Genomic DNA, 18,617 nt, shown 5'->3' on the forward strand with positions numbered 1-18,617 from the left:
GTGAGGAAAAATTTAAGTTGTGAGTACAATAGAGTGCCAGAAAGAAGGAACTGGGCATGTAGTTTCTAGTGAGGAGGTGGTTGCTTGTGGGTTCATAATGCCCATCTTTGTATCTTTATGTGGGTATAGCTCCACAGTCTGCTACAATCCCATCCTTCCCAAAGCAAATGGATAAACAGCAAGCAAACAAACAAGTAAAAAAAACAGAGATTGAGGTGTACCAATATTGTATAGGGTGTCCAATGTCAAGAACTGTGAAGGATCTGAGATTTTATCCTACTTGCAAGCTAATAAGTTGACCTGCCGATTTCATGAATGCTGGCAGAAGAGACCCTTGATCAGAGACAGAGGCTTTTATTATGCACAGTTAAGCCCACAGCATGAATTTTACATTCATGTTGGTTGTCCTTGCCCCTTAAGTCCTAGGGGTGATGTGGAATGGCCTTGGTAGATGGTGTATACACAGTGGGTTTGCCTCACAGTTTGGGAACCCTGAGCTTGAGAAACTCTAATCTTTTAAAGGGGTGGCTAACAAATATGCCTAAACTTTGCCCTGGAGCAGACTTTATCGTTACTATTCCGGACAGGAAACAAAACTTCCATGTGTCCTGGAGGGAGACACTATCTTTGTATATATGTTTGTATAGCAAACATGGCAAATATAGTCTAGAACAAAAGCTAATACAAGACATGAAGAAATGTGAGAGACTCATGGAGAATTGCCTCCCAACATTCAAGCATTATAAGAATGGTTGAACTACACAGTATTTAGATTAAAAGCCTGGTGCTCTAAGTTCTAGTGATTAAAAAAAATTATTGAAAACTACTATATATTGGACACTGTGTTAGCCTAAGCTCAATACTTCTGTTTGAGTCACAAAGTATATTCTTCTTTATCCAGTTAAGAATTCAGAATATGCTTTCAATATGAGAACTCAAGTCTTACTCAATTATGGAAAATTTTCAGTCATTATTCCTTTAAATATTGATCCTCTCTCATTCTTTTTATTTTCTGCTCCTAAGAGATAAATACTGGAATGTCCTAATTTACCTTAAATGTCTTATAATTTCTCTTTCATGTTCATCATCGGTTTATCAGTCTCTGCTGCATTTTAGATAACTTCTTCAAAATTGTTTTCCAGTTCACTAATTCTCTCTTAGACTAGGCCTAGTTAGAGCTATCCTTACATACTGATTTTTCATGTCAATATTTCTGTGTTTTTCATTTCTAGAATTTCTCACTGTTTTATTTTTTTAGGCATTTATTCTTTCATCATATCTGACTTTTATATCTGGCCATTCATATCTGGCTAATTTCTTTGTCTTCTTTGTGAATGTCATTCTTTCCTTTTTCTCTTGATCTTACACTACTTAGCAGTCATTTCTGGATTTGCATTTTAACAAGATTGAAATGTCCTGATGAATGAGTTCATTTGTTTCCTCAATATGTGGTTTCCTTCTGTGGTTTAGAATTTTAGTTTGCTCTGCCATCTTTATTTTATTTTTTAAAATATTTTATTTATTTTTAAATATTTCTGTATTTTTTTGGCTGCATCAAGTCTTAGTTGTGGCACGCGGTGTCTTCGTTGAGGTGTGTGGGATCTTTTGTTGCAGCGCATGGGCTTCTCTCTCGTAGTGGCATGCAGGTTTTCTCTCTCTAGTTGTGGCGCACAGGCTCCAGGGCACGTGGACTCTGTAGTTGTGGTGTGCAGGTTCCAGAGCGCGGGGGCTCTGTAGTTTGCGGCACACGGGCTCTCTCATTGAGGCTCGTGAGCTCAGTAGTTGTGACACATGGGCTTAGTTGCCCCACGGCTGTGGGATCTTAGTTCCCCAATCAGGGATTGAACCCACATCCCCTGCATTGGAAGGTGGTTTCTTTACCACTGGACCACCAGGGCAGTCCCCACTCTCCCATGTTTAATAGGTGATGTTTTGTTTTGTTTCTTCCCCTGTTTTGGAGGTTTTGCCTTTGCTGTAATCCAGCTTCAAGTGCCCCCAGTTCAAAGCCTTTCTGTCCATCACGACTTTGAGGATATTGCAGATCTAGTCACTGAGCCAGTATGAAGTAGACCCCATGTCTCTGCCCTGTCCTGCTATCTTAGGTACCTGGTTCCATAAACGGAAGAAGGTGCAGAATTTTTTCAGTCTTCTCTCTCCAGGCAAGGCACACATTCAGTTCCATTCTGTCCACCAAGCACAGGTCAGGGCTTTCGTTCTGCTTCCTTCCCTTCCAGGCCTATTCTGCCTATTTCTAGTCCTGGACTTGGAGTCATCTCTGGTTTCTGCTCTCTTACCCAGTGTGTATCTCATCCATTAGGTCCACTATAACGCTCACCTGGTTTTAGAGAATGTCTTTGTCATTTTAATTCTTTTTAAAAATATTTAAAAATATATTTTATCTTTCAAAAGTGAATGTTTGGAGGGGGTGGAAGTGGAGCTGGAATCATGAACCCACAGCACCGTTTGACCACAGATCTGTGACCTTATAGGAGGGGGAAGGAAAATGCTCTCAGCATTTTTATACTAGTCCCAAAGTGTGAGACATACTCAGGGAAATGAAAAGAGGGTCTGGGATGCTGCTGGCACCACCTTAGGCAAAAATAACGCTCTTCGAGATCATGCAAAATTATTTGATTTGTCATAGTTCCTAACATCGATAAAATTGATCCAAAACCCAACTGTACTAAATCAATATATCTAAATCTAAGCTGACATTTTTTGGTATGTGATACTAACCTTTGGAATTGGATCGATGCATATGCTTGGCAGGATAAATATTTTTTTGTTCACAATTCAGTTTTAAAGTTGACTTTCCTATAAATTGAATACAAACTGAGTTCTTTAAATTTCTTGATGATGGGGAGGGGGTGGTGTTGGAAGCTAGTGTGGAATGAAAACAAGAACTCTCTATTCTAAGTTAAGGCCTGAATAGAACAAACAAGTCACTCTAATAACTTACCTGTTCTGAGGAATCAAGATGCATATGAATATAGCAACCACTCCTATGACAAACTCCTCAACTGTGGGAACGCATTTTTCATAAGAGTTAAAATTTGTGATGTTAGTATGCAGGCTGGATCAGTGAAAAACTTGAATTATAAAGTATTTCAAAAAAAAAGTTTTACTCTTGAATCCGGATTTAAAAATACTCAATTATCCGATTTAATGGGAATAGGTAAAAGTCATTTGTAATTGAAATGTACTCTTCAGCATTCTTGACTAAAAACAATACATGCCAACTTAAGAAGAAAAGCAATTTTGTGAAAAATACTGGGTGGCTCAGAGAACTGAGAGGGAGGCAGAAAGGCAGGCTTAGAAGCAAAGGAAGCAGGGTGCCTCAAGTATCCTTTCTTAAGAACTACCTGCCAAGAGGCTGCCACTGATACCCACCCCCAGCCCTGTAACATTTCCTGCAGCAAAGCAGCACTGGTTTCTTGAAAGCCACAAGCACCTCAAAGTATTTGTAAACTCATCTTGAGCTTTGTGCCACTCGCTCGATGTTCTAAGTTCCCTACAGGACCATTGCTCCCCCAGGCTGAGGTCACGGGCCCGGCTGTAGGTGAAAAACGGAGTGAGAAGCACTAGGTCCTCCCTCACTTCCGGTTTCCAGGTGAGAGGCAAAGTCCTTCCTCAAAGCATTTCAGAAGGAATTTCCCCCCGAAGAGGAAAGGTGTTTTTAGCTGCGGAAGCAGTGAATACCCATTATGTGGAATATGCAAACAGGATCCTAAAATTCTTTTATATACCTTGAACATTTACCTACAAATATTATTTAAGTAATGATTTGCGTACCTTGTAAATAAAGGAAAAACCTAGCCCAGTATCTACTCGAATGATAATAAATTCCCAATTAAAATTCCTTTTTATGGGGAGTTCCCTGGCGGTCCAGTGGTTAGGATTCAGTGCTTTCACTGCTGTGGGCCTGGGTTCAATCCCTGGTCAGGGAACTAAGATCCTGCAAGCCACGTGGCATGGCCGTAAATAAATAAATAAAATTTCTTTTTATGGTAGTTATACTATATATTAACGTTATCTTTTAAAATTTTTCGTGTTTTATATATATACAAAGCAAAATAACTTGATACCCTTAATATTGCTAGTGGTGATTATCTTTGATACGTATAAATTATGTTTTACATGTAATTTTATAGAAGCAAAAAGGAATATTTATAAGAATTTAGTAACTCAAACAGTTATTTCTTGGGCCAAAAATAATGGCTGTATTTGTGGTGCTGCTCTAATCATCCCACTTGTCCCAGCATATATGATTTTCAAACCAGGATATAAGGCAAATTTGAGACATATCTCAAAGGATTAACAGATGAAAGACAAAATTTAAAAATTGTCTAACCATCAGTGCTAAAAGTGCCTGGTTCATGCTGTCAATTCTTTATTTAGGTGTGGGACTTTATGTAATATACATTCACTAGAATGGGATTTTGATTTAAAAAAAAAATGAAAGAAGGAAGCAGAAAAATCAATAGGAAGTAATAATAGGGTTCTTTCAGTGCGGTACAGTGCACAACCCCATATTACTTTCTATTTTCTGGGCAAGATAATTTTCCTCTAATGGCTGTGACTATGTCATGGTGAGAGTTATTCACCCTTTGGAATGTTTACTCCTTCATACACAGGACTTCTCGAAAGCTATCCTGGCTGCTCTCATAATAACTCCTTTTAATTCCCATCTCCACATGACTATTTCAAAGATGCTTGCTTCAAACTCAACCTGTCCAAAATGGAGCTTAATGCTGTCCCACCCCCAGTTAGTTCTTTGTCCCCTTTCTTTTTAGTAGTACCACCACTCATCCCATTATGCCCACCAAAATCTAGGGATTATCTTATCTTTTCTCTCCTACTTTGCATTTTCAGTCCATAGCAAGGCTAAATTTCTTACAGCCCCACTCAACGCATTACCAATGGTGATACAGTTCTTGCTACCATAGAAATGATGGATTGAGACAACATTCACTTTGTCTCTGTATCAACTGAGGCCATTGTGTAAAGCTCTGGACGAGGTGTTACACAAGGGTCTGACAGCTGAAGCAGCTGCAGACTCCGTGCTCTGAGTTGTCTGTCTTGGACAGACATTGCCACCAGCTCATGCCTGGATGAGACCTTTTCTCCTAGATTTCACACAGATAATTCTTTGCCTCCTTACTTTGACCAAGATACTGAAGAAAAGGTCTTCCTTTTTAATTTAAAAACAGCGTGTAAATAACCATTATACAAAGTAGGAATTTTCAATCCCATAAAAGGAATAAAAATTATGTCCTGTGAGAGTTTGGAGGAAGCCGATAGTACTTCCACTAGCAGGGACAAGAGGGCTTATCCAGGAAGCGGCCTTTAATCTGCACTGCAGGGGAGAAGAGGACTTAATCCTGTGAAAATAGAGTTACCACTGGATGAACAGTATTGCTGGAAGGACCAGCCTGAGCAAAATCATGAAAGCAAGGAGATATGCTCACATTTAATCAAAGCTGTAAGGAGGAAAACTCAGAAGCAGGATTGGAGAGACACGCAGAGACCAGACCACAGAGAGCAGTGAAAGTCAGGCTGAGCAGTTTGGCCTGTGTCCCTGACAGCCCCGCTAGGGTGTAGCCCTAAGTCACCTGTGTCCTGCTGTGCACCATCCTTCATTGGTTCTAAAAGGTAAACTATGGATACACCAAGAATAATTTTGGATGCATTTTGCTTTTCTCCCGTATTTCTTCCTAACTTTAAACTATGATTATTTTTTCGAAAATGGGGGAAGTCAGTCTGTCCCCATCATGTTTAATTATCAAAGCAGTTAGTGGCTATTGTTTGGATATTTTGAAATGAGGAACCTGTTGACATATATACTTATTTGTATGTTTTTGTGGGATGTTTTAATTGGTGTGTGTGTGTGTCTGTGTGTGTGCGCTGGTGGGCACATGTGTATGCATGCTTCTATTCTAAGTACATTTTATTTTGGAAAATTCTAATCTTAATTTGGCCAAAATAAGGGGGTGAAGCAGTTGTCCATGTGAAATCCAGGAGAAAAGGTCTCATCAAGGCATGAGCTAGTGGCAGTGTCTGTCTAAGATCGATAACTCAGAAAGAGACTGATGAAACTCTGGGAATGTAGTAAGGACCCGTCTAGGACCAGGAAATTTAGAAAAGAAATGATCACTTCTCCTTCCTTACCTGAGATATTTCCTTATGCCTTTATTCACCACTTCCCCTTCTGGATAAGCTCCTAAATAAGAGCTAAATAGCTTTTAAACATGATCTCCAAGAATTTTATAAGGAATAGATGATTGAATCAGCACTCCCTGGAGAGAAGACTGTTATGAGCATATTTGTTCCTAAGTAGCAATAAATAAAGGAATTCAAATAAACAGGAAGAGGCAGTTGCTCACAGATCTTTTTTTTTTTTTTTTACTATACCCTCTCCTTTCCTGAGTTCTTTTGTTATTCTCTTGGATAGATAAATTGCATCATCTCATGGTTATTTCCAGAAAGCCTCAACCCCTAGCTTCTTGCCTGTTGAGATTGAAGCCTAGTTTAGTTAGGTAAAACATACTTAGGCTAGTGTTTCTTTTCCTCTAAGTATTACATGCATTGTTCTACCATCTCTTTGGCAGAGTGTATTGCTGCTGAAAGAACCAGGGCGATGAGATTTCTCCCTGTGCTCATGACTGGCTGCTTCTGCAGGGTGTCCATTAGGCTTTCAGTAGTTTCACCCGGCTGTGTCTTCGGGTCAGTCCTTCCGTATCAATTTTGCCTGTACCCTGTGGTGTGCGGCAGCTGACTACCACTGGCTCAGGAGAGCAAATGGGGTCTTTGTTCTTTTCTTTAGTTTTGTGTGCTCAGACCATACACTTACCACATCTGTGACCTCAGTCATGTATATTCTGCGTCTTGTTGCTTTTCTGTCCTGACTTTCCTCCATTTCTTTTCTGAATTCAACTGACTCAGTTTTTATCTGTTGCATTCTTATCTCTTCATTAAAGCTTTGTGCCCTCTCCTGAAGATTTTTCTCTTTTAATGAGACATCACGTAAGAAATGTCTTTGAGGGATGGGGACCTTTTCGTCTGGACTTTTCCCGTGATTCTTTCTCATGGTGTACGCTCTTCATCTGTCTGTTGCTTATAATCCTTAACTCTTCCTCCTCCTTTTTTTTTTTTTTCCTTTCCAATTTGGATACCTCTTATTTCTTTTTCTTGTCTAATTGCTGTGGCTAGAACTTCCAATACCATGTTGAATAAAAGTGGTGAGAGTGGGCATCCTTGTCTTGATCTTGATCAGCTTTTTATCATTGAGTATGATGTTAGATGTGGGTTTGTCAAATATGGTCTTTAAGATGTTGAGGTATGTTTCCTCTATACCTGCTTTGGTTGAGAGGAAAGAAGTTTTTCTTTGTTGAGAGTTTTTAATCATAAATGGATGTTGAATGTTGTCAAATACTTTTCTGCATCTGTTGAGATGGTCATAAGATTTTATCTTTTGTTCTGTTAATGTGGTGTATCACATTGATTAATTTAGGAATTTTAAACCATCCTTGCATCCCTGGAATGAATCCCACTTGATCATGTTGTATGATCCTTTTAATGCATTGTTGAATTTGGTTTGCTAATATTTTGTGGAGGTTTTTTGCATCTATGTTCATCAGGGATATTGGCCTGTAATTTTTTGTGTGTGTGTGGCATCTTTGTCTGGTTTTGTTGTTCTGATTGGATGATTTCCACTAATTGCTTATCCATTCTTCTGTATCATCTAATTTGCTATTGCCTCCTCCTTTTTTTAAACTACAAGTATGTGGTGGTGAATCTCTTCTCAGGTGGGACTGGGAACAGCTCTTGTTCTAGCAAAACAAAAAGTGGGAGTGATGGAAGAATGATTTGGGAAGGCTTAAGCTGAATTAGGTTGATTCTCTTGAACATCCTCTTGCACATCTCCCCTCAGTTTTGAACCCTGAAGAAGTCAGTGTACAGGGCCACTAGGTGGTACGAGCCCAAGTAGCACCATTCACATTGTATTCTCTGTGGCTCACAGCACAAACCCATTCATGACTCTCATTCTCTATCATAATGAAGCAACTGTCTCTTCTCTTACCTTCATCCTGCCTACCCCTGGCCACTGGCCACCCCTCTGCTGGACAAGTATGTGATAGGTCACTGTCCCATGGTCTTCTCCACCCCGTTGCTCTTTTGCATGTTGACCTGGGTCTCATCAGGACCCTTTCCCACTTCCGGCATGGCCCACCCATGCCCCCAGAACTGATAGCTCCAGGCAAGGGCTCATCGGATAGGCTTCTCAGGGCTGTGCACTTTTTTTTTTAAGTGTCTGTAGTTACTGACTGAAGTGTAAATAATTATGTGTTGGTTCTCGGCTTCCGCTCTCATTTCAACACAAATTTCACGGTATTTGACAGTTGTGCTTTATAGATTGTGGTTTGGGACTGTGGCCATTTCTGTTTCTCATAAAGGAGACTTCTGTCAACTTTCCATTCTTTTTGTCGTTTTGTGAGTCTTAAGGGAAGGGAACAACTACTTTACCCTGTGATCTTTAACTTGCAGTAACTCTCAGCCACTTTCTTAGTAAAGTAGGACAGGGTATGACGGATTAGAGACAGTCACAACTTTTTGACAATTCTTGCATGAAGAGCTGGAGTCTGTGTTGCCTGCCCTTGAACCCGCCATTTTTTGTGACTTCCTTGGTCAGTAGAAGGTAGCAGAAGGAATGCTGTGACGTTTTTGAGCCTAGGCTTGCTGAGGAACACTGAGCAAGCCCAGCCTGGCCGGCAAGGCCTCCATGTGCTGAGGGGGCAGCAAGGGTTCCCAAAGTGACCAACAGGTGTCAACCACTGATATCCAGCTGAACAAGAGCTGAGTCACCGTGGTGTCTGGCTGAAGCAGACTTGTCCACGAACACTTGTGAGACATAGTGATGGGGACTTTCTAGGCCACAGGAGTCCTACATTAGCATGTGCAGTCAGTGAGCAAGAAAAATTTGATTGCTAGTGTTAATGACCCCTACTGTAGCCGTAAGTGGAGTGCAACAGGCCGCACTGTACAACTCCAGGAGACACTGTTCGTTTCATGTTCCACGTGAATCCTTTCACCCCCAAGCATGGAGGCACAACATGAGTGATGCCCTAGAGTTGCACCCTGTGGATTGTGGATCAGGAGCCTGGGAAGATTCTGAATACATTTGTTTTATAACCCAAAATAGATTCCCATCTGTGATACTAGCTATGTACATGGGATGTCAGCACAAATAAAGAATTGGATAGAAGGCTGTCTCTGGTTCATTGTTTATTATCTAGGTCCTAATTTAGTTTGAAAAATTTTGTCCTCCTGAGGACTTTCACATAAAAATGCTTTCAGCAAATCTGTATGAGGATGAAATCCTGTGATGCTTCTCTAAAGTTCATGTGAGTTAATTTATTAGTCATTTCTTTAGTCTTTTCAACATCTTTCAATGGAAGATTGTTCTTCATTAGTATTTAATATTGAAATATGCTGATTCCTTAGAGAGAAATCTAAATTTTATCAGATGTTAGGACCACTTTACAAATTCTGAAAGCTTATATCAGATTTGCAAATTCCTGTAATGTTTCCAGTGATGTTCTAGAAATCATTAATTACTTGAATTATGGCATTACCCATTTTTAGCTATTTTAAACTGACTCAAATCCTTACTTGTTCTTAAAATATTGTATTTGTACATATGTTTCTTATAATTTTATAATTATCATATTTAAAGAGGCTCCTAAAGTGATCACATTTGATTTCATGGGATAAAATGCTGAGAATACAACAAGTAATATGCACTTAAATAGAGCAAAATATAACATTTTTCTAAAAAGAACAAAGTTTCCTGAAAAATTCTGGATGTATACCCTTTGGCCTTTCTCTTAAAGGCATTAGTCTTTAAAAAAAATTTATTCTAGAGAGAAAAAAATTAAAACCTAAGGGATTATCAAGAGCCTTTACCTACATTTAAAGGTTGCAAGAAATACTGCAGTATTCCTTCTCTCTTTTCTTTCAGATTAGCAATAGCCTAGGATTTGACTGCATCCGTTTTGGGTATTACTACTGTAAAGAAAAGACATGTTTTTATAGGGTTAAGTTTACTGTTGAATTCTGCAGTGCCTCACAGGAGGCAGGACACTGAATAAAGATGATACTAATTTTTTTGCAGTAAAGTGAGAGGCACAGATTGAGTAGAGGGCAGAGCGACTGTTTTCTCCGAGTGCCTTCACATTGTTAGTCCTCTAAATACATTTTCGCTCTCATGTCAAAGGCCTTAGTAATAAGTATATTGAGAGTAACTTCCTGGACAAATTTTGCTTTAAAGTAGCTAAATCTTTTAACCATCTCTTTGTTGGGGAAAAGGAGAGAAATATTTTTTAAAGATAGTAGTCAAGGTTTAGAGCAGAATATTTCAGCCTTTGAGTAGAATTCAAAATGACATGCCCCTCATTCCTTACTGCCAGGCATGTAAAGGTTTATCTCTGGCTGTTCAGCTGCCCGAATCTTGTTTGCTTCCCCGTTTAGTTTTGTAATGTCTGCCAAAAAAAAAAAAAAAAAAGGATTATGGTTCACTTTGAAGTTAGATGTTTACGCATTTATTTAAATACAGCTGGGTTTTTTTTTTTAAGTGAAAAATCTGACATCACAATCCCCAGTGTTTTATCAAAAAGAAGGAAAGAAAGGGAAATAAATAAATAGCTACCTATGGCAATTCCAGTCTTGGGAATAGAAATTGAAATAGAATACTATGACTTCATGGTTGATTCTTATATAGATCTGACTGTACCACAAGGTCCCCTCAAAAAATAATATATATCTATTAAATACACATGAGTATATATTTAATATATAAATATATAAAATACAAATACACACACACACACACACACACACACATTACCTGGGCAGCCCAGCCTAAAATGTGGGTGTTTTTCCCTGTCCATGGGTGAAAATGTAATTCCCCTATATTTATTCTGATAGAGTGGAGAGTGGTCATGAATTCTGTCTGGGGCTAGTTACGTTTGATATGCCAATTAAACAGGAAAGCACGGTTATCAAGTAGGCAGTGGGGTATAGGAGTCTGGGCTTCACGGGAGAAGCCCATGTTGGAGACAGTGGTTGAGTCATTTGCTTATAGATGTATTTGGTGCCATGACACAGATGAGGTCACTGAATGTGAGGGTTTGGGAATTTAGCATAGGGAGAGGAGACAGAACAGGTGATTGTGGGACTGTGGCCCTGCAGGGAGGAGAAGCAAGGGAACGTGGTCTGTTGCGAACCACATAAACCCAGTGTTTCAAGGAGAGAATGTGCAATTCTTCTAAAGAGCGCTGCAAGTTTTTAAAAACGAAGTAGTGCTGAATTTGGACACACCAAGTTCTTTTGTGATCTCGACGAGAGTCCTCTCAGCAGGGTGGGGTGGAGGGCAGCCCCAGCTGGAAGAAGTTAAGGACAGAGGTGAGTTGAGGAAGAGATAAGGAATAGGAACTACTGTTTAAGAAGCTCAGCTGTAAAAGGAGGAGAAATGGGGCAGTAGCTGGAAGGCATGGAGAATCAAAGGAGAGATTTTTTTTTTAAGATGGGAGATACTAGAGCACATTGTACGCTGACGGGGGAGAGGTTGTGCTGCCGATGACAGGGGTGCATCACAGCAGTGACCCTGGAGGAAGCAGGTGTACGAGCACAAGAGCTGGCCTGTGCCCAGAGCAGGGAAATTCATCCCTTGTCACCAGAGAGGAAGGAGGCTGGGAGGGTAAGATGGCACAAAGATGAAATCCTGTCGACTTGTTTAAAAACTAGGTACGTATAAAAAAGAATAAAAGGAAATATCAAAATGTCAACGGTGGTTTTATTGGGGATGTAGTTACAGGTGACATTTTTTCTTATACCTTTTGGTATTTTTCAATTTTTTTTAAAAAACAAAGTATACTTTTTATACTTATAAAAAATTAAAGTAGTAAAGGTAATCATACACTCTCCATGACCCTTCATGCTATCGTTCCTTGAAAAGTCAGACTATGTGAAACTCCTCACCCATGTTTTTTTTTGTTTGTTTGTTTTTCTGTTTTTGTTTTTGGCCACACCACGTGGCTTGCGGGATCTTAGTTCCCCGAGCAGAGATTGAACCCGTGCCCCCTGCAGTGGAAGCCTGGAGTCTTAACCGCTGGACCGCCAGGGAAGTCCCAGCCATGCTTGTTCTTAACCAGATTGTTTTGCTGTACTGATGTTTGTCTGACAGATACTTACAGTGGCACTAATAACTCTACACATTGAAGGAACTATGGTACTCCATCTTCGCAGCGAGATTCTACTTACAGAAACTGTCTCCCCCCTGCTCTCTTACTTGTCTCTGAGCTAAGGATGAGGAGAAGAAAGACGTCAGGAGCTCTTGGCAGATGGAGGATCAAATATTCTTGCAAACACCGGTGTCAGTTTCATTTCAGCATCTCAAACCGGGTCACTCTAAAATAATAGCACAGAGGAGTCACATTCACAGCAGAAACCGACAAGATTTCTCAGTGGGAACATTTTTCTTCAGCCGCCAGATAACTATATGTGAAAGAGGAAGGGCTCTGTGAATGAAAAGAACAATCGAAAGTGTAGCTGAGCTGGGTGACGATGACATCTGTCACTCCAGTCATCGCCAGAGCTGATCTGCTCATCTGGGTGACCCGGCTGGTGTGTGCTCCTTCCCCAGCATCTTTTCAAAACTGCACGATTGGCCAAAGGGGTCAAACTGCAGATCAATAAAAACTAGTCTTCCAGGGCACACCAGTGGGAGCCTGTATGCCCATTGGTATTACCAGTTGTGACTTTGTTAGTGGAATTTAAAGATGGATAAGGAAAGTAAAAGAAAACCATTGATTATATTTCTGTTTAACAAAGGATTTCTGTACTACCCCAGTGGCTCCTGAATCACCTTAGAAGATGGAGCTTGATATTTACAAGAGAATATTTAACCAAAGTAAAAGCAAATAAAGCTGTTGGTTTACAGTAGTACAACTGAGTAGTAAGGATAAAAGTTTAATAGGGAGCAGCGAGAGTTGTTTCTCTTTTCAGTGTGTAGAACTGAAATACAAGTGAAGCTATGCTAACCTACCCTGAGGTGTTTGTGACCTTTGATAACACAGAAAGAAAATATTTGTAGTCTGAAACTATGTCTCTCCAGTATTACGGAGTAAATGAAAAATATAATCTGGTTAACAAGCTGTACTTTTCACAAGAGGACAAAAATCTTATTGGAAGGATTCTGACTTTGCCTTCTCCAAGTCTCACAGAAATTAAATATTTAATAAAGTAACAATGGAAATTAATTCTATAAATTGAAGGCAAAAGGAAAATGTAAAAAGTGTAAAAGTATCGGACAGTTTCCTTTGACAAATAATTATTTATTCATTCATTTATTCATCCTGCACTTATTTATTGAGTACCTACTATGTCCCAGCTACTGTTTTAGGTGCTTAGGCTACATTAATGACCAAAAGAGACATGTATCAATAAGAAGATGTAAAATATTTTCACAATTGATGATTCTTTTTATTTTCATTCATAGAATACACCTTAAAAATAGTTTTTCTTAATCATTCATTACAACCTTAATAGCTTTTAAAGTGTTTAACTCATGAAAAAAAGTTTTATAAACTAATTTATGCACCTGAATTAACTCTGCATGATTTGTGTAATTTCAAAACCCTCGTGAACAAATATGGCTTTGTCCATTAATCCGGTAGTGTTTGAAGCAATAACCACGGCTGCATGCTTGATTTTAACATATTCTCCTTCAAAAATGAATCTGTCCAGACATACCTGTCCTAGCTGAAATGATCTTTTTTGTTTATAATTTATTGTTAACTCTTCCATCAGAATGTGTGTTCCATGTGAGCAGGGACTTTATCTGTTGTCTTCATAGCTTTATCCCAACTCCTAACAGTGCCTGAAACATATTAGATGCTCCAGAAATTTAAGTATTTGTTGAATGAATGAATGCAGTAGTGGATGTTGAAACCTACAATTTAAGGCTCTACCTAGTGTGTGTGTGTGTGTGTGTGTGTGTGTGTTTAGGGTGGGAGAAGTCTAATGAATCAGAGCAGGAATGGAGATATCATATTAATCACTGGGTTCGTTGAGTTTTTGTGAACACATCACAAACTTGTCTACCTCACTTTTCACAGTTCTTAAAGGGAATTGGACTATTTTATTTAACTGCTTTTCTCACTCTTACACCCTATGATCTTATATGTGGTCAATTGTGTAGTTTTTAAAATATTAAGTATTCTTGATGCAACTAATCATGCCACTTGAGGGAGTATAAATGTGAGTCCTTCACTCATGCTACTTTGTCATGACAGCTGTAACTGTCTTTTTTTTTTGGCCCCATTGTCTCTATTACGTTTAAGACCCAACCAAGTGACAGCAACGCTGACAGTGCTTTCTAGAGCAGTCTATTGTGATGGCTTGTCCAGCGGTCATTGGTGGTGCAGAAATACAGATAGGGGAGAAATGGAAATAGGCAGTCCCCATGGCCGGGGGACTTCTCCAGTTAAACTGACCTCGTGGAGAGCAGCGCCGAACTCTGAAGCAGTGGGAGATGGGAGGGGAGTGTGCTGGCGCCGACATATGCCTGACACCATGTGCCTTTTCACCACGTTCCTCCAGCACCTGACTGAGCATCAGCTCTGTTACCAGTAAAATCAGCCTGAGCACTGCAGTGACACAGGGAGGAGAAACAAAGAAAGGAAGAGTTGTTTGCTGATACGATGCCCATTTCCTGCTGAGATGCTACCATCAGGGTATACATAGGACTTAATAATAAATACAATGAAGTCCTTCAGAATCAGTGATGCTCGTGAATCCTCCATCAGCAAGACCTGGGCCCACATTTTCTCACTCCCTGCTCAGTTTATGCTGAGTTCAGTGTCATGTATTTACAGTTCATGCTTGAGGAGGGTAGAGGGGTCACCTCTGGGACAAAAAGAGAGTGAAGACAACTAAATATGAAATAAATAGAAATTAAATATATAATTCAATATAAATATTAAATATAAATATAAAGTATAAAGTAAATGAGGATTAAACCTATGATCATAAAGGCAATAATAATAATAATAATAAAAATTTATTAACCATAGCAGACCCTGAATGAATTACTTTACATGTATTATATCATTTAATCTCACAACATTCTTATGAAATAGCCATTATTATTTCCATTTTATTTCTGAAGAAGCAGAGTAAGTTCCTTGCCCAAGGCCACATGGCTAGTCAATGGTAGGGCCACAGCTGGAATAATAGTAGCAATTATATATAAGGCATTTCCATATGCCCATTCTAAATGAGAGTTTTACAGGAAATAATCCATTTTGCTTATCCTCACAAAATCTTTTGTTATTTGATCTGAGCATTCAGATTCTAGAGCCCAGCCTCTTAACTGCAACGTTGGTGTCAATAATTCCATGATCTAAACAAAGGAAAGGATTTATATAGCTTCAGAAATAACTTTTGATTTTCTGTATAACCACCTCAGAATTTAGTTCAATGTAGAATAATTTATCAGTCAACCCCTGTTCCTCCCTGGCTTTATGGCCATTATTGCTGTCTGCTTGGCCACTCCCCATATACCTTAGCCCCTCTACTCTTTAACTGGAGAGAAATCTAAATAAAGGAGCTATGCTCTAGAATAGGGCCAAAGCATGTTCTCAAGTCCCCTGATGAAATCTTTATGAATGGTAAAGCCTAGTTTTTCAAAGTCATGGAAAAGAACTTTTTTCTCTTCAGAATGAAGCAGTCAGCCATACGCTACAATAGTACACCTATCAGTACACAAACTTCGGTTGACAGATAATTCCAGGGTTGGAAGAAGCAACAGAGATTATATGATTCAGCTTTTTCAATATTGTTAGTCTAGGTAAGATTATTAGCTTCCAGCATTTTTTGGTGATAACATGTCTTTTTTAGAAAATGGTGATAGTGATAAATTTATCTTCCCAAATTAAAAGAGACAAGCCTAAAACTTGTGTGTTCAATACAAGATTGCTATCTTAGTATCTCATGGTATCTCCTATTCAGCGTTCTTTGAGTTTCAAGAGTTCTTGATATATTAGACATATTCTTTGTCCATCATACATATTGCAAATATTTTTCCCATTTTCTCTTTTACTTGTGTTTTGTTATACTCATATTAAAATTGTATTGTCAAATCTCTTCCATTTTTTAATTCTCCTTTCTATCTTTTCATACTTACAAATTCCATCTGTATCCCATTACTACACAGCCGTTCTTTTGCATCTTCTCCTAGAACTTTTATGATGACATTTTAAATCTATGTTTGTTAATCCATCTGGAATTAATTTTTACATAAAGTACATGATTCCCAAAATTTTAACCAGCTGTTCCAGCACAATTTCTTGAATTTTTTTTCTTTCTCTACTGATTTGAAATGCCACATTTATCATCTAATATGTTCTTAGAATAAATGACCCTAAATTGCATTCACTACTTGAAGTTTAACTTTTCTTGGCTTTCTTTACCTAGTGATAATGTTTATTTCTAGAATATAGTAAAATGATTTTTTTTCTTTACTAAAACATGCTACTCCACCGTATTGTTTCCACACTCTGCCCTTTGATTAAAATATTCCATTGGCTTCCCGTAGCGCCTGGAGTCCAGCCTCACCACGGACCACTGTCCCCCCTGCTGTTTCAGCTGCAGGGCTCGTGCCTGAGTCCAGGCTCCTTGTCCCCATCCACTCCTTGTCATTCTCCAGGAACAGTCTTTGGATGCCAAATGGACCCATAAAAACAGATGGAAAATTCAGGGCTCTTCACTTATTAAATACATAATTGGATATCTTTCTCTATTGTCTTAAAAATCATATGTCATATGAGTTTCTTTGGAAATAAGGGGATACGAAAGATGATTCTTGTCGAGATCAGCAAATGTGGAGACCAACTATGGGCAAATCCTGTGCCAGAAATTGTGGGAGATATGTATTCACTCATTCATTCGACTAATATTTATTGAGGACCTACTGTGTTCTCAATCATCTCCTTGTTCCAAGGACACAATGGGAAACTAAAGACACATAGTCTTGTGTATGTTGGAGCTTGTATTGTAGTAAGGGATTCAAATATTAGCTAAATTATCTACACAAATAAGTGCATAATTATACATTTTTGTAAATGCTATAAAAATTATTACGGAAACATCTAAGAATTGCAAGTAGGAGTAAAGCAGTGTTCATATTATTAGATACAAGTCCTTAATCAGATATATTATTTGCAAATGTTTTCTGCCAGCCTGTGGCTTCACTTTTTATTCTCTTAACAGTGTCTTTTTTTTTAATAGTTTTTTTTTTTTACTTTATGAATTTATTTATTTATTTATTTATTTATTTATTTATTTATTTTTGGCTGTGTTGGGTCTTCATCGCTGTGCATGGGCTTTCTCTAGTTGTGGCGAGGGGGGCTACTCTTCGTTGTGGTGCACGGCCTTCTCACTGCGGTGGCTTCTCTTGTTGCAGAGCTGGGGCTCTAGGTGTGTGTGCTTCAGTAGTTGTAGCACGTGTGCTCAGTAGTTTTGGCTCACGAACTCTAGAGTGCAGGCTCAGTAGTTGTGGTGCATGCACTTAGTTGCTCCGTGGCTTGTGGGATCTTCCCGGACCAGGGCTCGAACCTGTGTTCCCTGCATTGGCAGGCGGATTCTTAACCACTGTGCCAGCAGGGAAGTCCCAACAGTGTCTTTCACAGAACAGAAGTTTTTCTTTTTTTTTTTTGTAATATTTTTGGCTGCATTGGTCTTCATTGCTGTGCGCAGGCTTTCTCTAGTTGTGCCGAGTGGGGGCTACTCTTTGTTGCAGTGCGCGGGCTTCTCATTGCGATGGCTTCTCTTGCTGCGGAGCATGGGCTCTAAGCATGCGGGCTTCAGTAGTTGTGCCTCTTGGGCTCTAGAGCACAGGCTCAGTAGTTGTGGTGCACGGGCTTAGTTGCTCCGCGGCATGTGGGATCTTCCCGGACCAGGGCTCGAACCCGTGTCCCCTGCATTGGCAGGAGGATTCTTAACCACTGCGCCACCAGGGAAGCCCAGAAGTTTTTCATTTTAATGAAGTCTACCTTATCACTTTTTTCTTTCATGGATGATGTTTTGGGTGTTGTGTCCATACACTCATTTCTACACCCAAGGTTATCTAGCTTTTTTCTCCTATATTATCTTCTAGAAGTTTTATAGTTTTGTATCTTACATTTAGGCCTATGACTTATTTATTTATTTATTTTAACATCTTTATTGGAATATAATTGCTTTACAATGGTGTGTTAGTTTCTGCTTTATAACAAAGTGAATCAGCTATACATATACATATATCCCCATATCTCTTCTCTCTTGCGTCTCCCTCCCTCCCACCCTCCCTATCCCACCCCTCTAGGTGGTCACAAAACACAGAGCTGATCTCCCTGTGCTATGCAGCTGCTTCCCACTAGCTATCTATTTTACATTTGGTAGTGTATATATGCTATGACTTATTTTAACTTAATTTTTGTGAAAATTTTGTAAGTTTAGTGTCTAGATTCTTTTTTTTTTTTTTTCTGCACATGGATGTCCAACTATTCCAGCACCATCCT

The 18,617-nt window shown here is 39.2% G+C and overlaps 1 protein-coding gene across 27 annotated transcripts in view; it reads left to right on the forward strand.

The window, feature by feature from the left end:
* MYO3A (myosin IIIA) overlaps window positions 1-18,617 on the forward strand; it is a 188,188-nt gene that overhangs the window by 61,342 nt on the left and 108,229 nt on the right. Inside the window, exon 11 of one of the 27 annotated variants that reach the window (XM_082385241.1) lies at window positions 14,659-17,334. The exons of 25 other annotated variants lie outside the window; for them this stretch is intronic. In XM_082385241.1, the coding sequence (XP_082241367.1) occupies window positions 14,659-14,665 (7 nt within the window). In that variant the 3' untranslated portion in view covers window positions 14,666-17,334. Of the gene's footprint in view, window positions 1-12,108; window positions 13,359-14,658; window positions 17,335-18,617 lie in introns of those variants that run through there. One more of the 27 variants, XM_082385240.1, reaches the window with a different exon arrangement.

Source organism: Balaenoptera borealis (assembly GCF_965194805.1).
Source record: "Balaenoptera borealis genome assembly, chromosome: 3".
Lineage (NCBI taxonomy): Eukaryota > Metazoa > Chordata > Mammalia > Artiodactyla > Balaenopteridae > Balaenoptera > Balaenoptera borealis.